At 41.2% G+C, this 18,945-nt stretch overlaps 1 protein-coding gene across 17 annotated transcripts in view; it reads left to right on the forward strand.

Annotated features, from left to right (window-relative positions):
- Positions 1-18,945, forward strand: part of LOC109072188 (neuron navigator 3) — a 326,013-nt gene that overhangs the window by 226,528 nt on the left and 80,540 nt on the right. For all 17 annotated transcript variants that reach the window (XR_006154536.1, XM_042722202.1, XM_042722203.1 and 14 more), the window contains 2 exons: positions 7,497-7,569; positions 18,379-18,562. Coding sequence is in view for 16 of the 17 variants with exons in the window: in XM_042722202.1 (XP_042578136.1) it covers positions 7,497-7,569; positions 18,379-18,562 (257 nt within the window). In the remaining variant the exon portion in view is untranslated. The remainder of the gene's footprint in view (positions 1-7,496; positions 7,570-18,378; positions 18,563-18,945) is intronic.

The raw sequence follows: 18,945 nt of genomic DNA on the forward strand, positions 1-18,945 counted from the left end.
TTAGCTAGTTAATTAGCCATGTTATCTGCCTTGGTAGCAAGCCAAATAGTATTTATTTCAACACTGAAACAAACAGCAGGTGGGTCTCTGTCTTGATCAGGGGTTAAAAGAGGGGTGAAAAGACGACACAGATATAATTCGTTTATGTACGACCTGGAAGTATGTATTTAGCGATCGTCGCTAAAACGTCATCCCAACGTTACCCAAAAAATTCCCATACGGAAGACTTCGTCTTATTCAACGGGGGGAAAAGTTCCAGGGATTTTCCTCCTTCGGCCATCCCACACACAGGTGACTCTCACTGACTGCTCCCACTAACCGGAGGGGTTGTGTGACCCGTTACGCTCTTCGCTGCACATAACACAACCTGAGGGAGTCCTGCACTTTCTGTCTTTGACAGAAAAAAAACTGTGCATACCGCAGGAATGGTATTACGAAAAATTTTAGTGGTTTTTAAAACCGTGACTTTTCCATACCACAATATACTTTGAAACCGGTTATCGTCTCATGCTTATCTCCGAGGCATGTACACAGATTCCTTTGTTCATAGAACTCAGAGATCATCAAAGGGTGACATATTGGAAAATTGGCCAATTTAATATGCAGTTTGTAATCTCAATTAGTATTAACATTAAGATGTCACTGAGGAGCCTCTTAGTTTCTTAGTGGTTGTTTTGTGGCTGACGGCAGCTTCATCAAATCCCTGTTTGCACCTCTTTCCTCTCTCATCAGGCGTTGTTAGGACAAATTCAGTCTGACAGTGTTGTCTCATCCCTAAAACTGGAAACCGCAGGAACTGAGCATGCAGAGAGTGCCTTTGAACACAACCAGACATCCTCCAGCTTGGAAAAAGACAGAAAGAAATACAAAGAAATCTAAACAGGGCCGTAAAAATCCATTAGACTGAAACAAAACGTCAGAATACTAATCCATGTAATTAAAACTTTCATTAATAAACCACATTGCACTTCAAAAGGCAACGGGTGTGTAGACACATAATTAGACTGCACTTCCCAGAATGCACCACATAAACCTCGGTATTGTAAACTCTACAGGTTGTAACAGCAAGTTTTTCTATATACATTATATATGAGTTGCTGCCAGTGTCTTCTGCAGGTTTGAGTTGTGGCCATCAGGAGATGCTGACTGATTGGCTACCTCTCCAGGTCGTGTGGGAGGACTGGTGCAGTTAAGTGTGTTAGAGCTTGTAAAGTGGCTGCATCATCTGGGCTCCATCTGTTAGCAGCATACAGCCTGACAGCTGAGAGATACACTCCTTGCTTCATCTACAGAGATCAGCATATCCCTCTGATGGCATACCGCATTCACCTTCATGTGATTAATACAGCATTCCACCCGACTGTTGGCTAAAGAGCACAGTATGCTCAGCTGGTTTGCTCTCCTACTGTAGATATCAACTAGCTAGTCCACATGATGTCAGGATCAATAAAGCACTTAACTGATGGACTTTGGGTCTTTATTGAGTTTGTTTGGTTAGTTAACATGTTGGTTTGTGATGGCCTTGATTAAGTTATTAGATTTGGTCAGTTATTAAGTTAGTTTCTGGAGAATGAGCTTTGGAACTTTTGGAACTCTCAGAGGGGTTGAGCAGTTTTATATTGACCAAGATATTTCTCACCTTGACATTTCAAATGTTTGACACCACATAGTGACACTTGACGTTCACATTTGATTTGTGATGTGCAACATTTGACATTAGCAGTGACCTTTCCACTTGGGCTTGTAGACATAAGAGAAATTGTTCTGATTGTTTCCTGTCAGATATATTTACTCTCACTGGAGTGTGATTGTGCTTTGACCTCTGCTGTGGGAGGATCTGTTTTTGGATTGATGGGTCTTTCACCTCTTTACTTTTGTCTGGATTTCAGCCCTCTTAGAAATTAACTTGAGGTTTGCGGGTTCTGATGTCTTTTTCCTTCCTCAGACATGTTTGACACGCTTTCAATATCTAATTTCCGTGTCCTGTTGTAATCATGTCTTCGAAGACATTTTTACAGTCAGACGAATGAAGGAAATGTTCCTTCATTATATAGTCGACAAACATATTTGACAGACATTTTAATAGAGCTCCAAATATCCGGTCTCCCAGAGTGAAAATCAGAATGTCTAAGCCTCTGATTACATCTCACTTGAATGCTTTTCTGTGGTTCATTCAAATTCTGCTCTGCAACAATAGGAAGCTTAATAATACCACACAGAGAAAACTATAGAAGTGAGCCTGTGAAATCCCAGAGCAACTCTGATTCTTTTAAGAAACCTACCAAGATCAAACCATAAAACAGACAGTGACAAGGATAACCACAGCAAAGGCTCTTGGTTTCAGATGGTAATATGGAAGAGCTGGATGTGTGACGTGACTAAGAGAGCAAATCTGTCACCCAAATCATTACTCAAAGATCCACAAGCCTCATCTATGAGAGGATGGCCTTAAAAGGAAAGTATACCCAAAAAAAAAATTGTCAACATTTACTTGTTCCAAACCTGTATGACAATCTTTCTTACATGGGACACAAAAAGGAGAAAAATGTAAGACTGTGATGGTCACTCCAATTTATGCATTTACAAAGAAAGTGAACTGAAGCTTTACAGATTCAAAAAAGCATGCAAAAGCATTCTAAAATTGTGATATATTCCAAGTTATTAATCACTATAAATCTTGACATCCTCTCTAGTTGTGTCAACACAAAAGAATAAAAGAATCAGATTCTTTGAGTCAAATCTTTTTAACGATTTAGTTCACAAGAAAGAAAAAAAAGAAAAGAAAGTGACGTGACATACAGCCAAGTATGGTGACCCATACTCAGAATTCGTGCTCTGCATTTAACCCATCCAAAGTGCACACACAGCAGTGAACACACACACACCATGAACACACACCTGGAGCAGTAGGCAGTCATTTATGCTGCGGCAACCGGGGAGCAGTTTGGGGGTTCAGTGCCTTGCTCAAGGGCACCTCAGTCGTGGTATTACCAGCCCGAGACTTGAACCCACAACCTTAGGGTTAGGAGTCAAACTCTCTAACCATTAGGCCACGACAAAAGACTCTTGTTAACAATCAGACTGGTTCTCAGTTCTCAAGTTTAAGCCACCAACTCACAAAAAGCAACATATTGTGGACTGGGAATATACTGCACATGGACCACTTTTATGATATTTTGTGGTGTTTTTGGGTCATTTTTGAAGTTTCAAGAAAGAAAATAATACGGGTGTGGAACAACATAAGTGCTTTCTTAAAAATTGCAAGCATTTTACCTTGTCCTAAATGGTGGATCTGCAATATGAAATCTTGGCATTCTCAGATGTTTTAAGAAAGCAGACGCTTCAAAGCACATGTTGCAGACAGACCGTCCGCTGGTGCTGTACCTACACCAGTCTTGTGCAGGGCAGTGGCTGCAGCCTGATCCATTTAGTTGCTAATTAGACAGAGGATGCCATAGGAATTTAATGGCTGTCGTCATTGGCTGGCATCATAATGGCTCAGCTACGGTTGTTTGTCTCAGTGCCCACTGGGCACATAGAATGGCATGCTAAAGTTGGCACTGAGGTGGCTCTAACAAAGAGACCTGCCAAGCATTACTATAACACTATTAGTGCAGAAATTATTTTCTGTGGTCTTATTTGTGGCATCTGTGAATTAAAACCATTAAGACAATTTATTATTAATTTAGCACAGAAGTCTGGAAGAGCAAAGTGCTAAATTTTTATTTTGACTTGGACTGTACTTTTAATTATAATAATACCTTATGGCAGTTCAGTAGCACACTTTATAGTAAGTAAGTAAATAAATAAATAAATAACTGTGTGAATAAATTTTGTAGGAGTGAGTGAGACTACTTTTTACTTTTCCATTTTTTTCAGTTTTGCAAAATGTATGTATGTTTTTTTATGTATGTACAGTATTTTTTGTAAAAAAAAAAAATTTCTTTTGCATAGACTTTGTTTTTGCTATGTTCTTATGGACAGCTCATCAAATTCATGTGCATGTGGTCAATACGATCAGAGGAAATGAAATGAGCAAAACGACTGCAGCTGTTTCTCTGTAAAACCAAAAGTGCTGGAGAAAACAGCGTTTATCTGTTCTCTTGGCTCTGAGTGGTTTTTAAGTGAAAGCCATATAATTGAGGCTTGAGACCATTTGTATTTCCTGGTAGTGTTGGAGCAGCAACACTTTCCAAAGCCAGCACTCACCCTACGGTTATCCGATACGCTTGGAGCCGGTCCCTGCGCAACTAGCTGGGCCCCTCAGCATCTGGATCCGCACAGTCGGACCCGAGTACAAACATTTACTTTGCATTAAAGCCTTGCTCTGATAAGTGTGTTGTATAGATTAAACACGATCAGATTTATGATGTTTGCCTCTCGCAGCGACAGTAAATTTAAACGGCTCATCGTTGTCATGTCAAGTAAGGGACGTAAGCCGACTCATAGTAATTTTCCATCCGTTTTGCATCCATGTCAGCCCTGAAAACTGCTCGCTTATAAATTTCTCAATATTATTTTGTGAAAATATACCTCATCAAAAACATTCTCCTCCCTAATTTCGTTTAATGACATATCTGGTGCTGGAAAATGTCAGTTTGTGTCGGAAAAACAGATGATCTGACTTTCCCGGAGAGTTGTTAAAATCCCACATGGTTTGAAAAACCGCTCGGCAAGCGGCGGTTCGGCATCTAAAGCTGCCGAGAGCTCTGCTCGCCATTAGCGTACAGAATCACAGTTTATGTTTGTGTACATCGCTGTAGGCCGAGAGACAGACTAAAAATAAACAGAACGATGGGCTGCTGGGACCGCTATTAAAACGTGGATGGAATTTCCATCCTTACTTAGGGGATTATATCCGTAACGGACACCAAACTTGATGATCTCCTCGCTTTTAGAACGTAAACCCCATTTGTACGTCTGTTCACACACGTCTGTCAATCAAGAGCGTCCGCTCGCACTTTTAGTGTCAGCAACAAATGTTCAATCCGTCGCTGGGACATTACCAGATATCATATATCGTAAACACTCCTGAAAAGTGTTAAACTATGCAGTTAAAATGCCAGACCAGCGTTTAGCATTCAACCGCGTTTGTACGTTTGATTTTCGTTGAGAATGTCTGAAACACTTTTCGGTCGGGACATGCTGTCGGGTGCCCATGTGTGTGGGTCCCGTCGTCTTAAATGAGACTGCAATGAAAAACAGCCCATCTCTGGTGCACCACACATGTTCTGCACCATGTTGCCATTAAAAGAGGTTTATGAGAGAAGATAATCAAACGTTTAAAGTGCATTAGGCTCTTTGCGTGTGCGGCTGTGTGTGGGATGTGTGTCATATGAAAAACAGCTACTTGGGACAGATGTAAGAAGAAACAAGATGCTGTCGATATGGATCACATTAACAATTGCTCATTCATTCGGCGTCCTGTGTGTTTGCAAGTGTGTGTGGGAGTTAATACTGTATGTGATCTGTGTGGATCTTTCTGGGTCAATGCTGGACGCTATGAGGCACCGAGGTCAGAGGATACTGGATGGATGGAGATATGTGGAAGACTGTAAATCGCTTCTGCAGTAGGACAGCAGTGAGAATGACCTTAAATTGAGTCCAGTCATCCCTCACAGCGGCACTGCAGCAATTTTTTATTTATTTAATTATTTATTTGTAAATAATGTCAGTTAGTGGTGCCTGTATGAACTGTGGACATACACTACATTATTTGAGTCCTCATAGAAATTTTAGCCTTGTTAAAAAATAAATAATAACAAAAATCTAAAGGTCATGTTTTGATATAATTACTAGCTGATAATAAAATAAAATAAAATAAAATAAAATAAAATAAAATAAAATAAAATAAAATAAAATTAAATTAAATTAAATTAAATTAAATTAAATTAAATTAAATTAAATTAAATAATAAAATAAAATAAAATAAAATAAAATAAAATAAAATAAAATAAAATAATGAGTTTAAATAATTTCTCGTGCCAAAAGAAAGGCAAAAATATATGGGTTACAAAACTACACATGACTTTAGGTGGCTGAGACAATCATTTATACAGTTTTAACCATAGAGAGATGAGGCTGACCAATCAGAATCAAGTATTCCAGTCACCTTCAAGTACTTTTACTTCTCTCTACTTTTATAATGCTTTATACAGTGCACAGCCATGGAATAATGTCTGCTTTTTGAATGAATACAGTGGATGAATAGGTTTATTCAGATTCTGTTTTCTCTGCATGCTGGAATGTAATATGAATATGCTTAATTAAACACACATAAGGAGTCAACCAGCTAGCATTAATTTTACAGACTGACAAGAGACATGAATTAATGTTAATGGCCAGAAGGAAAAAAAAAAAAACACTAATGGTAAACTAATAATATTACAGTAAACATAAAATTCAATATTATTGCACTGTGTGTATATATTAGATAGGAAAATTGCTAACACCTTAATTTTAGGACCAATTCTATCTATTAACTAGCTGCTTAACACCATGAATATTACTAGCATATTGGCTGTTTATAAAGCACATATTAATGCATTATTCTGCATAACCATATTTTACATCATTTAATCCTACCCCGTACCTATAACAATGAGTGGGTGGATTTTTACCATTATAGGCTGGTTGTTTCCACACACTGTGGCCACACAACTGTGTTCAAACACCTTATACAAGTGATTTTTCCATTCTATGGCACCTTTAAAACAGTGGAAATTGTAGCTAGAGTGCGACAGTGTATTATGGACAGTATTAATTAATAACTGTGCACAATAGCAGTCTTTCAGTGTCTTGTACTGTACGAGCTGAGTCAACTGTCTTGGGTTCTGTCACACAGCACAATGCATTCCACATAGTACTGCGCTTGTCGCATAAAAATATAGTGCGGTCTGGCCCATTGACCAGCCCTGACCTTACTGTACAACTTCTCCAGAATTCTGCCCTATACTAATGCAAAAAATGTGAACCATGCGTATCACTTGGCCAAAGTCCTTTTGTGCACCCATGAGTGCAGGCGCCAGGATATTACCCCATTTTCAGTAAAGTGCTGTATTATTACAACCCTCGATTGGACCACAACGTCAAGCCTGGTCTGTCTTTCAGCGTGTGTGTAGGTGTGACACACTGCCGTCTCAGTATCACACTCCAGGTCCGACCCACAAAGGTTAGCCAGGGGTCATGACACTGTCTGACGACCTACAATAGAGCCTTTGTGGGCATAAGGCCGTGGACAAGTCCTCACACAACGACGACACGCGTTCGTCAGCCACCAGTTGAGCTGTCAGACATGCTGAAATACGCTATTACTGAAGGCGAACCAGTCTGCATCAAAGGCTTTGTTGATCTCTGAATGCTGGCAGAAATGTGTGTGAGGTTGAATAGCTACTTCTCTGACATCACTGCCCACTCACACGGTCCACATCCTCATTGCCAAAACCATCCACTGGTAAGTTTGCTGTATGGCTGATCTCTTTGTTTTTGTCTTTCAGATTGAGAATGTGGAGGCTTGTCTGAATTTCTTAGGGGCCAGAGGAGTCAGTGTTCAAGGGCTCTCTGCTGAAGGTAAGACCCTTCTGTCTGTTTAAAACTTGATAACAACTGCTAAATGCCTTCATATACACAAATAGGCCTGCTATTCTTATCATTAGTGCTGTTTACATCAGTTTTATTACTGTTTATGATTAGAATTAATGGACTTTGAACAGTTTTTGAAGAATCGAAGGGTTAGGAATATTAATGTTACGTCAAATATGGGTAAAACTCCCATAGATTTGCATAGAAGGAGGGGCTTAAGGCATATCTAGGAATCCCAAAATATTATAGAAAAAAAAAATATAGAAACCCTGAGGCCACAGGAGGCTTCAAAATAATTTAAACTATAAAATAATGTTACACTTTAGGTTTGGGATCAATTCTCTTAACTAGTTAGTTGTTAGCATGAATATTATTACCATATTGGCATATTATTAATACTTATAAAGCACATATTAATGCTTTATTCTGCATGACCATATTTTAGATACCTTAATCCTACTCCATACCTAAACTTAATAACTACCTTACTAACTATTAATAAGCAGCAAGTTAGGAGTTTATTGATTCAAAAGTCATAGTAGTTAGTTAATCATGAGAATTGGTCCCCAAACAAGTAGAGTAGTCAACATTTAAAGTGAATCAAAACCTTTCATCAAAGTTGTCCTAAAACGTAAACTAAAATGCGTTCTTGTCTTAGGACAACTTTGATGAAATTTTTTGATTCACTTCAAATGTTGACTATTATATAAATAATAATAATAATAATAATAATAATAATAATAATAATAATAATAATAATAATAATAACAACAACAGTAATGTACCCCCTAAATAACTGTTACTTTACTGTAATACTTAAAAAAAAAGGTTAAATTTGTTAAAATTATATACTATACATTAGTTAACATTAACTAAAAATAAAAAATACAAAGTTTATATAGCTTATTTAAAGGGCTCATCGGAGGCGACATGCACTTTTACAAGCTATTTGAACTGAAATGTGTGTTGGCAGTGTGTGTACACAACCACCCAATAATGATGAAGATCCACCCAATGTTTTTTTTTTTTTTTTTATCTCGTTAAATCATTTCCCCTTTCTCAAATTGAGCTGATCTCAGATGCAGATGTCTTTGTGACATCACACAGAAAGGCCTCTCCCACAATAGTTTGATTGACACTAGCGTTTCAGCAAAGACTGGACTGGCGTGTTACCTTAGACCCGCCCTGAGTGAGCTGTCATCAGTCCGCCGTAAGCTCATTTGCATTTAAAGCGGAATGCAATAAAACAGAATGCTGTAGACAGAGCGGTGTTGTTTTACACTACCATTAAGAAATTTTAACCAAACTATGTTACAGACTTTTCATTAAGACCCTAAAGAATCATGTCAACTTGGGCATCCAATGACCCCTTTAATGTTCATTTCAACATTTACTAATGCATTATTAAAATCAAAGGCTGTATCTGTTAATACTGTTTAATGGACTTGAGCTAACATGAACAATGAATAGTTGGATTTTTATTATTAGCATAGATTAATGCTGTAACAAATGTATTGCTCGCTATTAGTTAAAGTTATTTAATGCAGTAACTACAGTAAACTACTAGTGGGACCTTATTGTGAAGTGTTACCATTATTTTTATTGAAAAACATTCAGAATCAAAATCTAAAAATGTTATAGAAGCATGTTTTTAATAAATTGTGTTTAATTAATTGAATGTATTAACACTTCCAATTTCTGTTAATAAAAAGTTTTAAAAAGAAATCAAGCAGCATTGTCATAAATATAGCAGAAATACCTGAGGAAATATATTAACAACCAAGCATTCTCAGAACGAGGTGGAATAATCATTATTTAATCATTTCCATTTAATTCCATACATGCACCATTAAGTATCACATAATTATAGCTGCAGGAGTGGTGTGTGTTTGAGTCCGTAGAGACCTGTTGATGTTTGAATCTGATCATTTTTGAAACGTTTTAGGTTTCTTAGAACTGCTGCATCGACAAACCGCAAAGATCCTTGATTTTCTTTTTTAGCATAAGTAGGAGCTTAAGTGTACTAAATGCAGTGTGGAATGATATCATTAACCTAAAGCAGCTTGGATACTGTATTCACTGTCCCACTAAATTCAGCACCATGAGTGCACAGGGTCCATAAATATACAGTGTATTGAGTTTCTCAAGGCTTTTATCACACACACGTTCCCTTCCACAGGGCTGTGTTTGTGTTTATTGAGCATCTTTCCTAAAGCTGTGAGTAGCTATCTTAATTAAATTAGCGAAGGTTTCAGAGTTAGGGTTTTGAAGGCTTGCATACGCTTGTGTTTAGTTTTTTATGAGGCATGCCGACTCGAGACCTTTATGAAAGAAGTTGTGTTTTGTATTTGATGTGCCTGGGTGTGTAGGAGTTTTCCAAGGAAAATAAAAGTAATAATGTCTAAACCACAGACAGTATGTCACATATATAGAATTTTCTCTTTACTCTTGAATTTATTTATTTTTGAACTTGATTAAATTTACAACAGATTAAACTTCACTCCTCCCGAAGTTTCATGAATTTACTAAATAAAATATGTTATAATTGAATAACTCTGTCCAAGAAAAGATTTGTTTTGCAAGCTTAAATATATAAATTACAAATAAAAAATAGAAAAATAAAAAAGTCAGACAATAAAGTTTATTATTATTATTATTATTATTATTATTATTATTATTATTATTAATGAATATTTCTGTCACTGTAATCTGATTTCAGTCACTTTCAGATATCTTGTTAGCATTTAATGCCATTCTTTGTCTGATATAATATTTAATGTATTTTAAAACAAATCACATTTCCAAATCCAAACCATCTAAAATAACTGAACCGTACATTTGTCACAGCCACACCATCTACACTCCCTGAATCGGACACTTACGCCACGCCCACTCGTTCCCAATCACCAGCATTCTGAACACCTGTGCATCAATTCCAGTGCCACACATAAAGCCCTCAGTCACCATCACTCATTGTCTGGTCTTGCACCGATCTCCCTACTTACCTGAACACCCTTCGTCAAAACCTACCTGAACTGTTTAACCCTCTTCATCCTCCTCTGCCTACCTGTTCCCATCGTCTTCGTCGGAGTCACCATCTGTATCACCATCACCGCAAAGGAAAGTTGTGTTACCACTGTTTGTCTACGTGTCAAGATTCACCTGTGTCTGAAACCTCTGATTAAACTTAAACACTTTTGCACTGAATCCTCTGTGTCCTCGTCTGTGTCTGACAGAAGACCAGACCTCATGCAGAGCTCTTCAGACACAGGCGAGGACCGCACCGCGGATCCCTTCACTGAATTGGTTCACGCTGTACGGTCCTCACTCATGCAACTTCCCTCACCTGCTGTCAACTGCTCATCACCATCAAACACCGCTACAACTCCGGTCACTTCTTCAGTTGCCCCTGCGAGTCCCATGGCCAAACCAGCGACATACAGCGGCGCGGCGGAGGATTGCAGCGGGTTTCTGCTACAGTGTTCACTCTACCAGGAGTCCAACGCTCACCTCTTCACCACCGAACGCAGTCGAGTTGCCTTTATCATCAATCTGCTCACAGGTAAAGCTCTCCAATGGGCCCAATCTCTCTGGGAATCGAATTTCCTCTGCTACTGGATCTGTTACTGACTTCTGTTCCCAGTTAAAGTCTGTCTTTGGTCAACAAGCGTCTGAATTATCTGTCCATGATCAACTGTTTACAATTCGCCAACAGCAAAATGAGACCGTGAGTGATTATGCGGTTCGCTTCCGTACCCTCGCTTACATCAGCGGTTGGAATGAAACGGCCTTAATCACCGCCTATCGCCACGGTCTATGTGAGAGAAAATACAAAGTTTGATTGTTGTATATGAAGATTCACTGGTACTGGAGTGTCTAATCCAGAAATCCCATCAGAGTCGCCCAGAGACTCACTGCATGTCGACAACTCACTCCCGCTGTATGTCCTCCGCCCGCTCTACCATCTGTCGCTCCTCCAGCACCTGAACCCATGCAAATAGATTCACACCATCTATCTACATCAGAACGTCAGCGGAGGATTAACACCGGGCTGTGTCTCTACTGTGGGGGAGAGGGACACCTATTACCATCGTGTCCCGTCCGACCTCCACGCCCAGCGGTGAGTACCATCCATCTACCACCTCAAACTGCTCAATTGATTCAAACCTGGGTTACTCTAAGACATCTCCACTCTTCTATTTCAGTACAAGCCCTCATCGACTCCGGCTCAGCGGGGAACTTCATCAACCAGCAAACATTAAATAGTCTAAGTGTCAAGCGTCATCGAAGCCCCGTTGAACTCAGAATCACGACCATTCAAGGAAAGCCGCTGGGCCGAGGTCATATCCGCTATTTCTCCCCCACAGTCATCCTCCGCGTGGGTTCCCTGCATGAGGAAGAAATCACGTTCATGGTGCTGGAGGAATCCACCGCAGACATCATCCTGGGACGCCCCTGGCTTAACCAACATCAACCCCACATCCATTGGCCCACAGGTGAGATCCTGAAATGGGGAAAATCCTGCCATTCTACCTGCATCACTCCACCAGTTTAAAGTTCCCAAGGTCAGTCCATCCATCAAGAAAGTCATCCCTACCGGTCCAGTCCACACATCAGTGGAAAGCCCCGAAACTCAGGTTGAACATACCATCCCTCCAGAATATCGGGCGTTCCAGGATGTGTTCAGCAAGCGGTGGCAACGAAACTTCCACCTCATCGGCCATGGGACTGCGCTATCGACCTCCTGCCTGGAGCAACACCTTCCCAAGGGACGAGTCTATCCTCTGTCCATCCCGGAGCAGAAGGCCATGGAGGAGTACGTACAGGAAGCTCTCGCTCAAGGATTCATCCGACCATCTACTTCCCCTGCCGCTTCCAGCTTTTTTCTTCGTGGCCAAGAAGGACGGAGGCTTGAGGCCGTTGCATTGATTATCGCCATCTCAATTCTCAAACCGTCAAATTCAGCTATCCTCTTCCCCTGGTCCCAGCTGCCTTGGAACAACTACGCGGAGCAAAGATCTTCACAAAACTGGACTTGAGGAGCGCCTACAATTTAATCCGTATCCGGAAGGGGGACGAGTGGAAGACAGCTTTCATCACTCCTTCCGGGCACTATGAATACCGGGTCATGCCGTATGGGATTATCCAACATTCCTTCCGTCTTTCAGAACTACATGAACGAAATCTTCAGAGAATACCTTAACCAGTTCGTAATTGTCTACATCGATGATATCCTCATTTACTCCACATCCCAGGAAGAACACATCCAACATGTCATCCTTGTACTCCAAAAACTCCGGGAAACACCATCTGTACCTCAAATTAGAAAAAAATGTGAGTTCCACACGCCCTCAGTCCAGTTCCTTGGATACATCATCGGCCCAACGTGGCGTGAAGATGGACCAGGGGGGAGGTGGAAGCCATCACACACTGGCCCCAACCTGGCTCCATAAAAGAACTCCAACGCTTCCTGGGCTTTGCCAACTTTTATAGGAGATTCATCAAGAACTACAGTTTACTCAGCTCACCTCTAACCTCACTCCTCCGGAAAACCGGCCCAAGTCTCTGTCCTGGAACCCCATGGCCACTGAAGCTTTCCACCAGCTCAAACAAGCATTCCAGACCGCTCCGATCCTAGCTCATCCAGATCCCAACCGACAGTTCATAGTGGAAGTGGATGCTTCATCGACCGGGGTCGGAGCGGTACTCTCCCAGCGGCAGGGGGATCCTCCACGACTCCATCCATGTGCCTTCTTCTCGAAGAAGCTATCCCCGGCGGAGCAGAATTACGACATAGGAAATCGTGAACTATTGGCTATCAAGCTGGCTCTGGAAGAGTGGCGTCATTGGCTGGAGGGAGCCAAGGTCCCTTTCGAGGTGATCACTGACCACCGGAACCTGGAATACCTCCGTGAAGCTAAGAGACTGAATCATCGCCAAGCTAGATGGGCCTTATTCTTCACGAGATTCGACTTTAAAGTCACGTATCGCCCTGGCTCCCAGAACAATAGAGCTGATGCTCTATCCCGCCTCCATCAGTCAGACCCAGAACCAGAATCTCCCGAACCCATCCTCCCTCCAGCCATGATTGTAAGTCCCATTCAATGGGACCTTAATCGTCTGATTGAAACAAGAAAACCCATCAACACCCTGCTCCACCGGGAGGTCCAGAAGGGAAAACTCTTCGTCCCTCCTCAACATCGGATTACCCTTCTGGACTTAGCTCACACCTCTCCGGGATCTGGACATCCAGGCAGGAGGCGGACCCTCTCGCTCCTGCAACAACGTTACTGGTGGCCCTCGATGAGTCAGGATACCTCCCGTTACCTCAAAGGATGCTCAGTCTGCGCCATCGCGAACACCCCTAGGAGACTCCCGGAAGGTAAAAAACTGGTGCCTCTGCCCATTCCTGAACGTCCATGGACCCATATAGGTGTAGATTTCATGACTGACCTCCCCCTTTCTCAAGGAAATACTTGTGTGCTGGTAGTAGTCGACAGGTTTTCAAAATCATGCAAACTCATACCTCTCAAAGGACTTCCCACAGCGTTTGAAGCGGCAGAGGCACTATTCCACAATGTGTTCCGTCACTTTGGCATTCCAGAAGACATCATCTCCGACAGGGGTCCCCAATTCATCTCCAGAGTCTGGTCAGCTTTCTTCCGCCTCCTAGGGGTATCCGTCAGCCTCTCTTCAGGATACCATCCACAGACCAACGGCCAGACTGAGCGGAAGATCCAAGAGATCGGGGAGGTTCCTGAGGGTCTACTGCCACCGGAATCAGGACTGTTGGAGCCAGTACCTACCCTGGGCAGAAATATGCACAGAACTCCCTCCAGCAGTCTACCACCGGGCTCACCCCCTTCCAATGTGTCCTCGGATACCAGCCTCCACTCTTCCCATGGTCGGGTGAGCCCTCGGAGGTCCCGAGCGGTAGATCACTGGTTCCGACCAGAGCGAGAGGGTCTGGGACTCGGCTCACGTGCATCTCCAGCGTGCAGTTCGGAGGCATAAAGAGCAAGCCGGACGCTCGTCGAAGACCTACGCCACAATACCAACCTGGACAGCTGGTCTGGCTCTCGACGAGGGACATCCGCCTCCGGCTACCCTGCCGTAAGCTGAGTCCTCGATAATCGGACCATTCAAGATCGAACGGCAACTGAACGAAGTGACCTATAGACTCCAGCTACCAGCACAGTACCGTATCTCACCTTCATTCCATGTCTCACTCCTCAAACCATTCACTGACCTTTGTCTCCTCCATCCACAGAGCCTGGTGATGATGCCGTACCTCCTCCTCCCGCCATCGAAGAAGACAACAGCATCTTCCGGGTGAGAGCTATCCTCGACTCTCGACGACGGGGTCCTCAACTGGAGTACCTTGTAGACTGGGAGAACTACGGCCCGGAGGAGCGTTGCTGGGTTAATCGTAATGACATCCTGGACCCTAGCCTGCTCACCGACTTTCACGAGACCATCCAGACCGCCCCCGCTCCCCGTGGCCGTGGTAGACCCCGTCGTCGTTTCAAGATCCCAGCCGTCAGGAGCCGCCCGTGGGGGAGGGGGTACTGTCACAGCCACACCATCTACACTCCCTGAATCGGACACTTACGCCACGCCCACTCGTTCCCAATCACCAGCATTCTGAACACCTGTGCATCATCACCAGTGCCACACATAAAGCCCTCAGTCACCATCACTCATTGTCTGGTCTTGCACCGATCTCCCTACTTACCTGAACGCCCTTCGTCAAACCTACCTGAACTGTTTAACCCTCTTCATCCTCCTCTGCCTACCTGTTCCCATCGTCTTCGTCGGAGTCACCATCTGTATCACCATCACCGCAAAGGAAAGTTGTGTTACCACTGTTTGTCTACGTGTCAAGATTCACCTGTGTCTGAAACCTCTGATTAAACTTAAACACTTTTGCACTGAATCCTCTGTGTCCTCGTCTGTGTCTGACTATATTTACAGTTTGTTTCTATTTCTATTTCTAGAAGGAATTTTTAAGAAACACCTGAGACAAGGTTGATACTCAAATGAAACCTAACCTCCTGCGCTATGAAAGCATATCATCTGTGCAATAAAATGCAGTCCTCTGGGAAATTTTACTCCTGACCCCTGCTGAGTGTTATCCTAGCCTTCTTTCCCCAATAATGATAGGTGCAAACTTTCAATATCCCTTTTCCTGCTGCAGTGGCCATGACTCCCTTTTCACAGTGTGTAGGGTATCAGAACGCACAGCAGGTCTCCGCTTTTAAGTGCTTCTAAGTGCGGGGCACACCGTGACCTCTGCACAGAGTGAGCTTTGATCTCATTGGGTGTGAGGATCCGGTGAAAATGTGTCGTTTGTTATAGAGCAGGTCAGTCTTAAAGACTTCTCCTAGGGTCAGAGGGGGCACCTTCACTGATGACCTGACCACCTTGACAAGAAACACACACATGAATGAAGACATTCCGTGCTAACTCAGCATAACTGAAGAGGCACTTGCGCTGAGCTGTTTAATCCCTTTGCTTAAAAAAAATAAAATAAAAGGTATCCTCACAAGTCAAAGGAGATCAAGCATGTCCTTCTGAGGTATTCAAACTTAAAGACATTCATTAATATGTAAAATACAAGAAGCCTGTTTTCATAGAAATCACTTTTTTTCTAATCTTTGCTGTGTTAAAGGGATAGTTCACTCAAAAAATGAATTTCTGTCATAATTTAGTCACCTTCATTGCAAATCTGTGTGACTTGCTAAAAATTCAGCTTTTCTATCACGGGAATAAATTACAATTTAAAATATATTAAACGGTTATTTTAAGTCGTAATAATATTTTACAATATTGTTGTTTTCACTTTTGATAAAATAAATCACCCTTGGTGAGCATAAGTGACTTTCAAAAACATTTTTTTTAAAATAGTCTTAATGACCCCAAACTTTTGAATGATGTTGTACACACATCCAATCCACTTTTGTAAGTCCAAACAAAGTCTTAAGTATTTATTGACTGTTTTGGCCAGGGAATGCTAGAACGCAGCTGTACACAGAGGAAGTGGTCAAGGGCACATCACCGTAAATAAATAATGCATTCACACTTCTCTGACCTCACTTCCCTTAATGAGCCTGTCTGAACAGATAAACCTTTGACCTTGTGCAGCTAGTGACAGCAAGACCTAATGACTCCACATTTAAACTTCTGTTAAAAGTGTGTTAATTTGCTGACAGCTTTTACTTCCAAGTTTCCAATTTAAGTCCTGGCTCACTGGTGTTAGTTTGCAAAATGTGTGTCATGATCTGTTAGCTAGAGTATTTACAGGTTTATGCAGTTTTATTCTAGTTATCGATAGAACAGCAAAATTTCATCATTCTTTATTATTATTTCTTATTATTATCAATGTTGAAAACAGTTGTTACTTAATATTTTTGGGGAAACCATGATATTTTTTTTTTCAGGATTCTTTGATGAATAAAATTGTAACTAAACTGTAATAACACTGTAACTAAACTGCAATTGCACTTTCATGAAAAAATACAAAGATTCTGAAAGATTCCTTCATTGAGGTAAATGCCATAATCATTTATTGTGATTTTACAGTAGTTATTATGATTTTATGGTCGTACTATACTAGTAACTATTATTTCCTATAATGGCATACACTGGTGTTTGTGGAAATCATACAGAGTTGTATTAGCTTAATGTGAATCAACATAGCCTTTGCCAAAATCCAAATGCACTCCATATGCTGTTGCGCAGAGCAATTGTGAAGAAAAAGATTAATTCCCTCCATTAATGCAAACATACAAAATATATTTGCAAATTAGCCTGCCAGAATAAACAGTTTAACACATTATTGCGCCTTTCATTTTCCATATTGATCTGTAGTGCAGCGACGCCAAATAGTGCCAAATTTCTGTTGCCTGACCCAGAAAATATGTTCGACTGAAACATACCATCTGAGTGCTTTATTATGTAGAATACAAATTACAGCTCTGCACGATCCCAAATTGAACCGGGGGAGATTAATAACCCTAAACGTTGCTGACGGGCAGAACAAACAGGCGGTCTGTCAGAACGAAGCCGGATTCTTCTCTTTAGCGCTGCCTCAGCACCACTATCCTTCAGTCGCTTTCAGCACCAGCCATTAGCAGTGTGTGAGTATGAATGAAGGCCATTTCATAAACGGGCACGAGAGAGTAAAGCGTCGCTGGCAGGCGGAGCACAGACAATCGATGCCTTTGCCTTCATCTTCAGTCCTTTATCTCTGTGATCAGAGCAACGCCGTGCTGGCACTTATTCAAACTCACAACTTCAATTTCGGACTGAAGTTTGAAAAGCATTCCTCATAGGACACCTCACAGTGCTTCTAATAGCATTTGGGCTTCTAAACTCCATGCACCACTTCAAAGCTTTGCTTATTGAATCAGTGTCTCCTCATAAAAGGTCTCAATTAGAAGTCAATCGTTTCAGTGACTGTTTATAAATGTTAATGTCTAATTTATGACGCACAAGATTCCAGACGGTCAAATGACCGTGCTAAACTTGGATTCTCCAGACAGTTGCATATTGTCAGACAATATATCACTTCCTCATTCAGAGCTGAACTTATCTGCCCCATATTTTCAACTTATTGTAAACAGAACTTCAACTTCCCTATGATGAGGTTAACTACCATGTGACACAACGACGGTTTCTTCTGACTTGATTCTGTACTAAAAACATGCTGTATTTAAGGTTTAGCGCATCTGTTTAATGCAGGATTAAAGAGCTCTTCCTGTGGTACTTTCTAAATCTGGTGTGTTTGATCTTCAGAGGTGTGTAACGGGAATCTGAAGAGCATTCTGGGTCTGTTCTTCATCCTGTCCCGCTACAAGCAGCAACAGCAGCACCAGCAGCAGTACCTGCAGTCGTTAGTGGAGCTTCAGCAGCACGTCACACATCAGACCACTGGGGCGGCGCCAGCGAGCCAACACAAATCACAAGACATGCAGTCCAGGTACGACACGTCTTATGATATCTATTGCTGTTGCTCCTCCATTTGACTTCTGTATCTTTCTGCATTCCATCATAAAATTAATGGCGACAGACAGACAAAGATAGATGTTCACATTTTTATTATTTATTTACTTTTTTGTTCACATTATTATTGATATAATAGTGATAGTAAATGAATAATATAATATAATATAATATAATATAATATAATATAATATAATATAAAGTAATTATAATAAAAAATAAAAAAATATAACATAATTGTAAATAAAATATTATATTAAAACTATAGGCAGCTGATCTAAATCTTTTTAGTAAACATAAATAGGTTAACTGTATTTATGGTGGATTTATATATTTTCCTTATGCTATTGTATATTGCAT

Source organism: Cyprinus carpio, chromosome B4, assembly GCF_018340385.1.
Source record: "Cyprinus carpio isolate SPL01 chromosome B4, ASM1834038v1, whole genome shotgun sequence".
Lineage (NCBI taxonomy): Eukaryota > Metazoa > Chordata > Actinopteri > Cypriniformes > Cyprinidae > Cyprinus > Cyprinus carpio.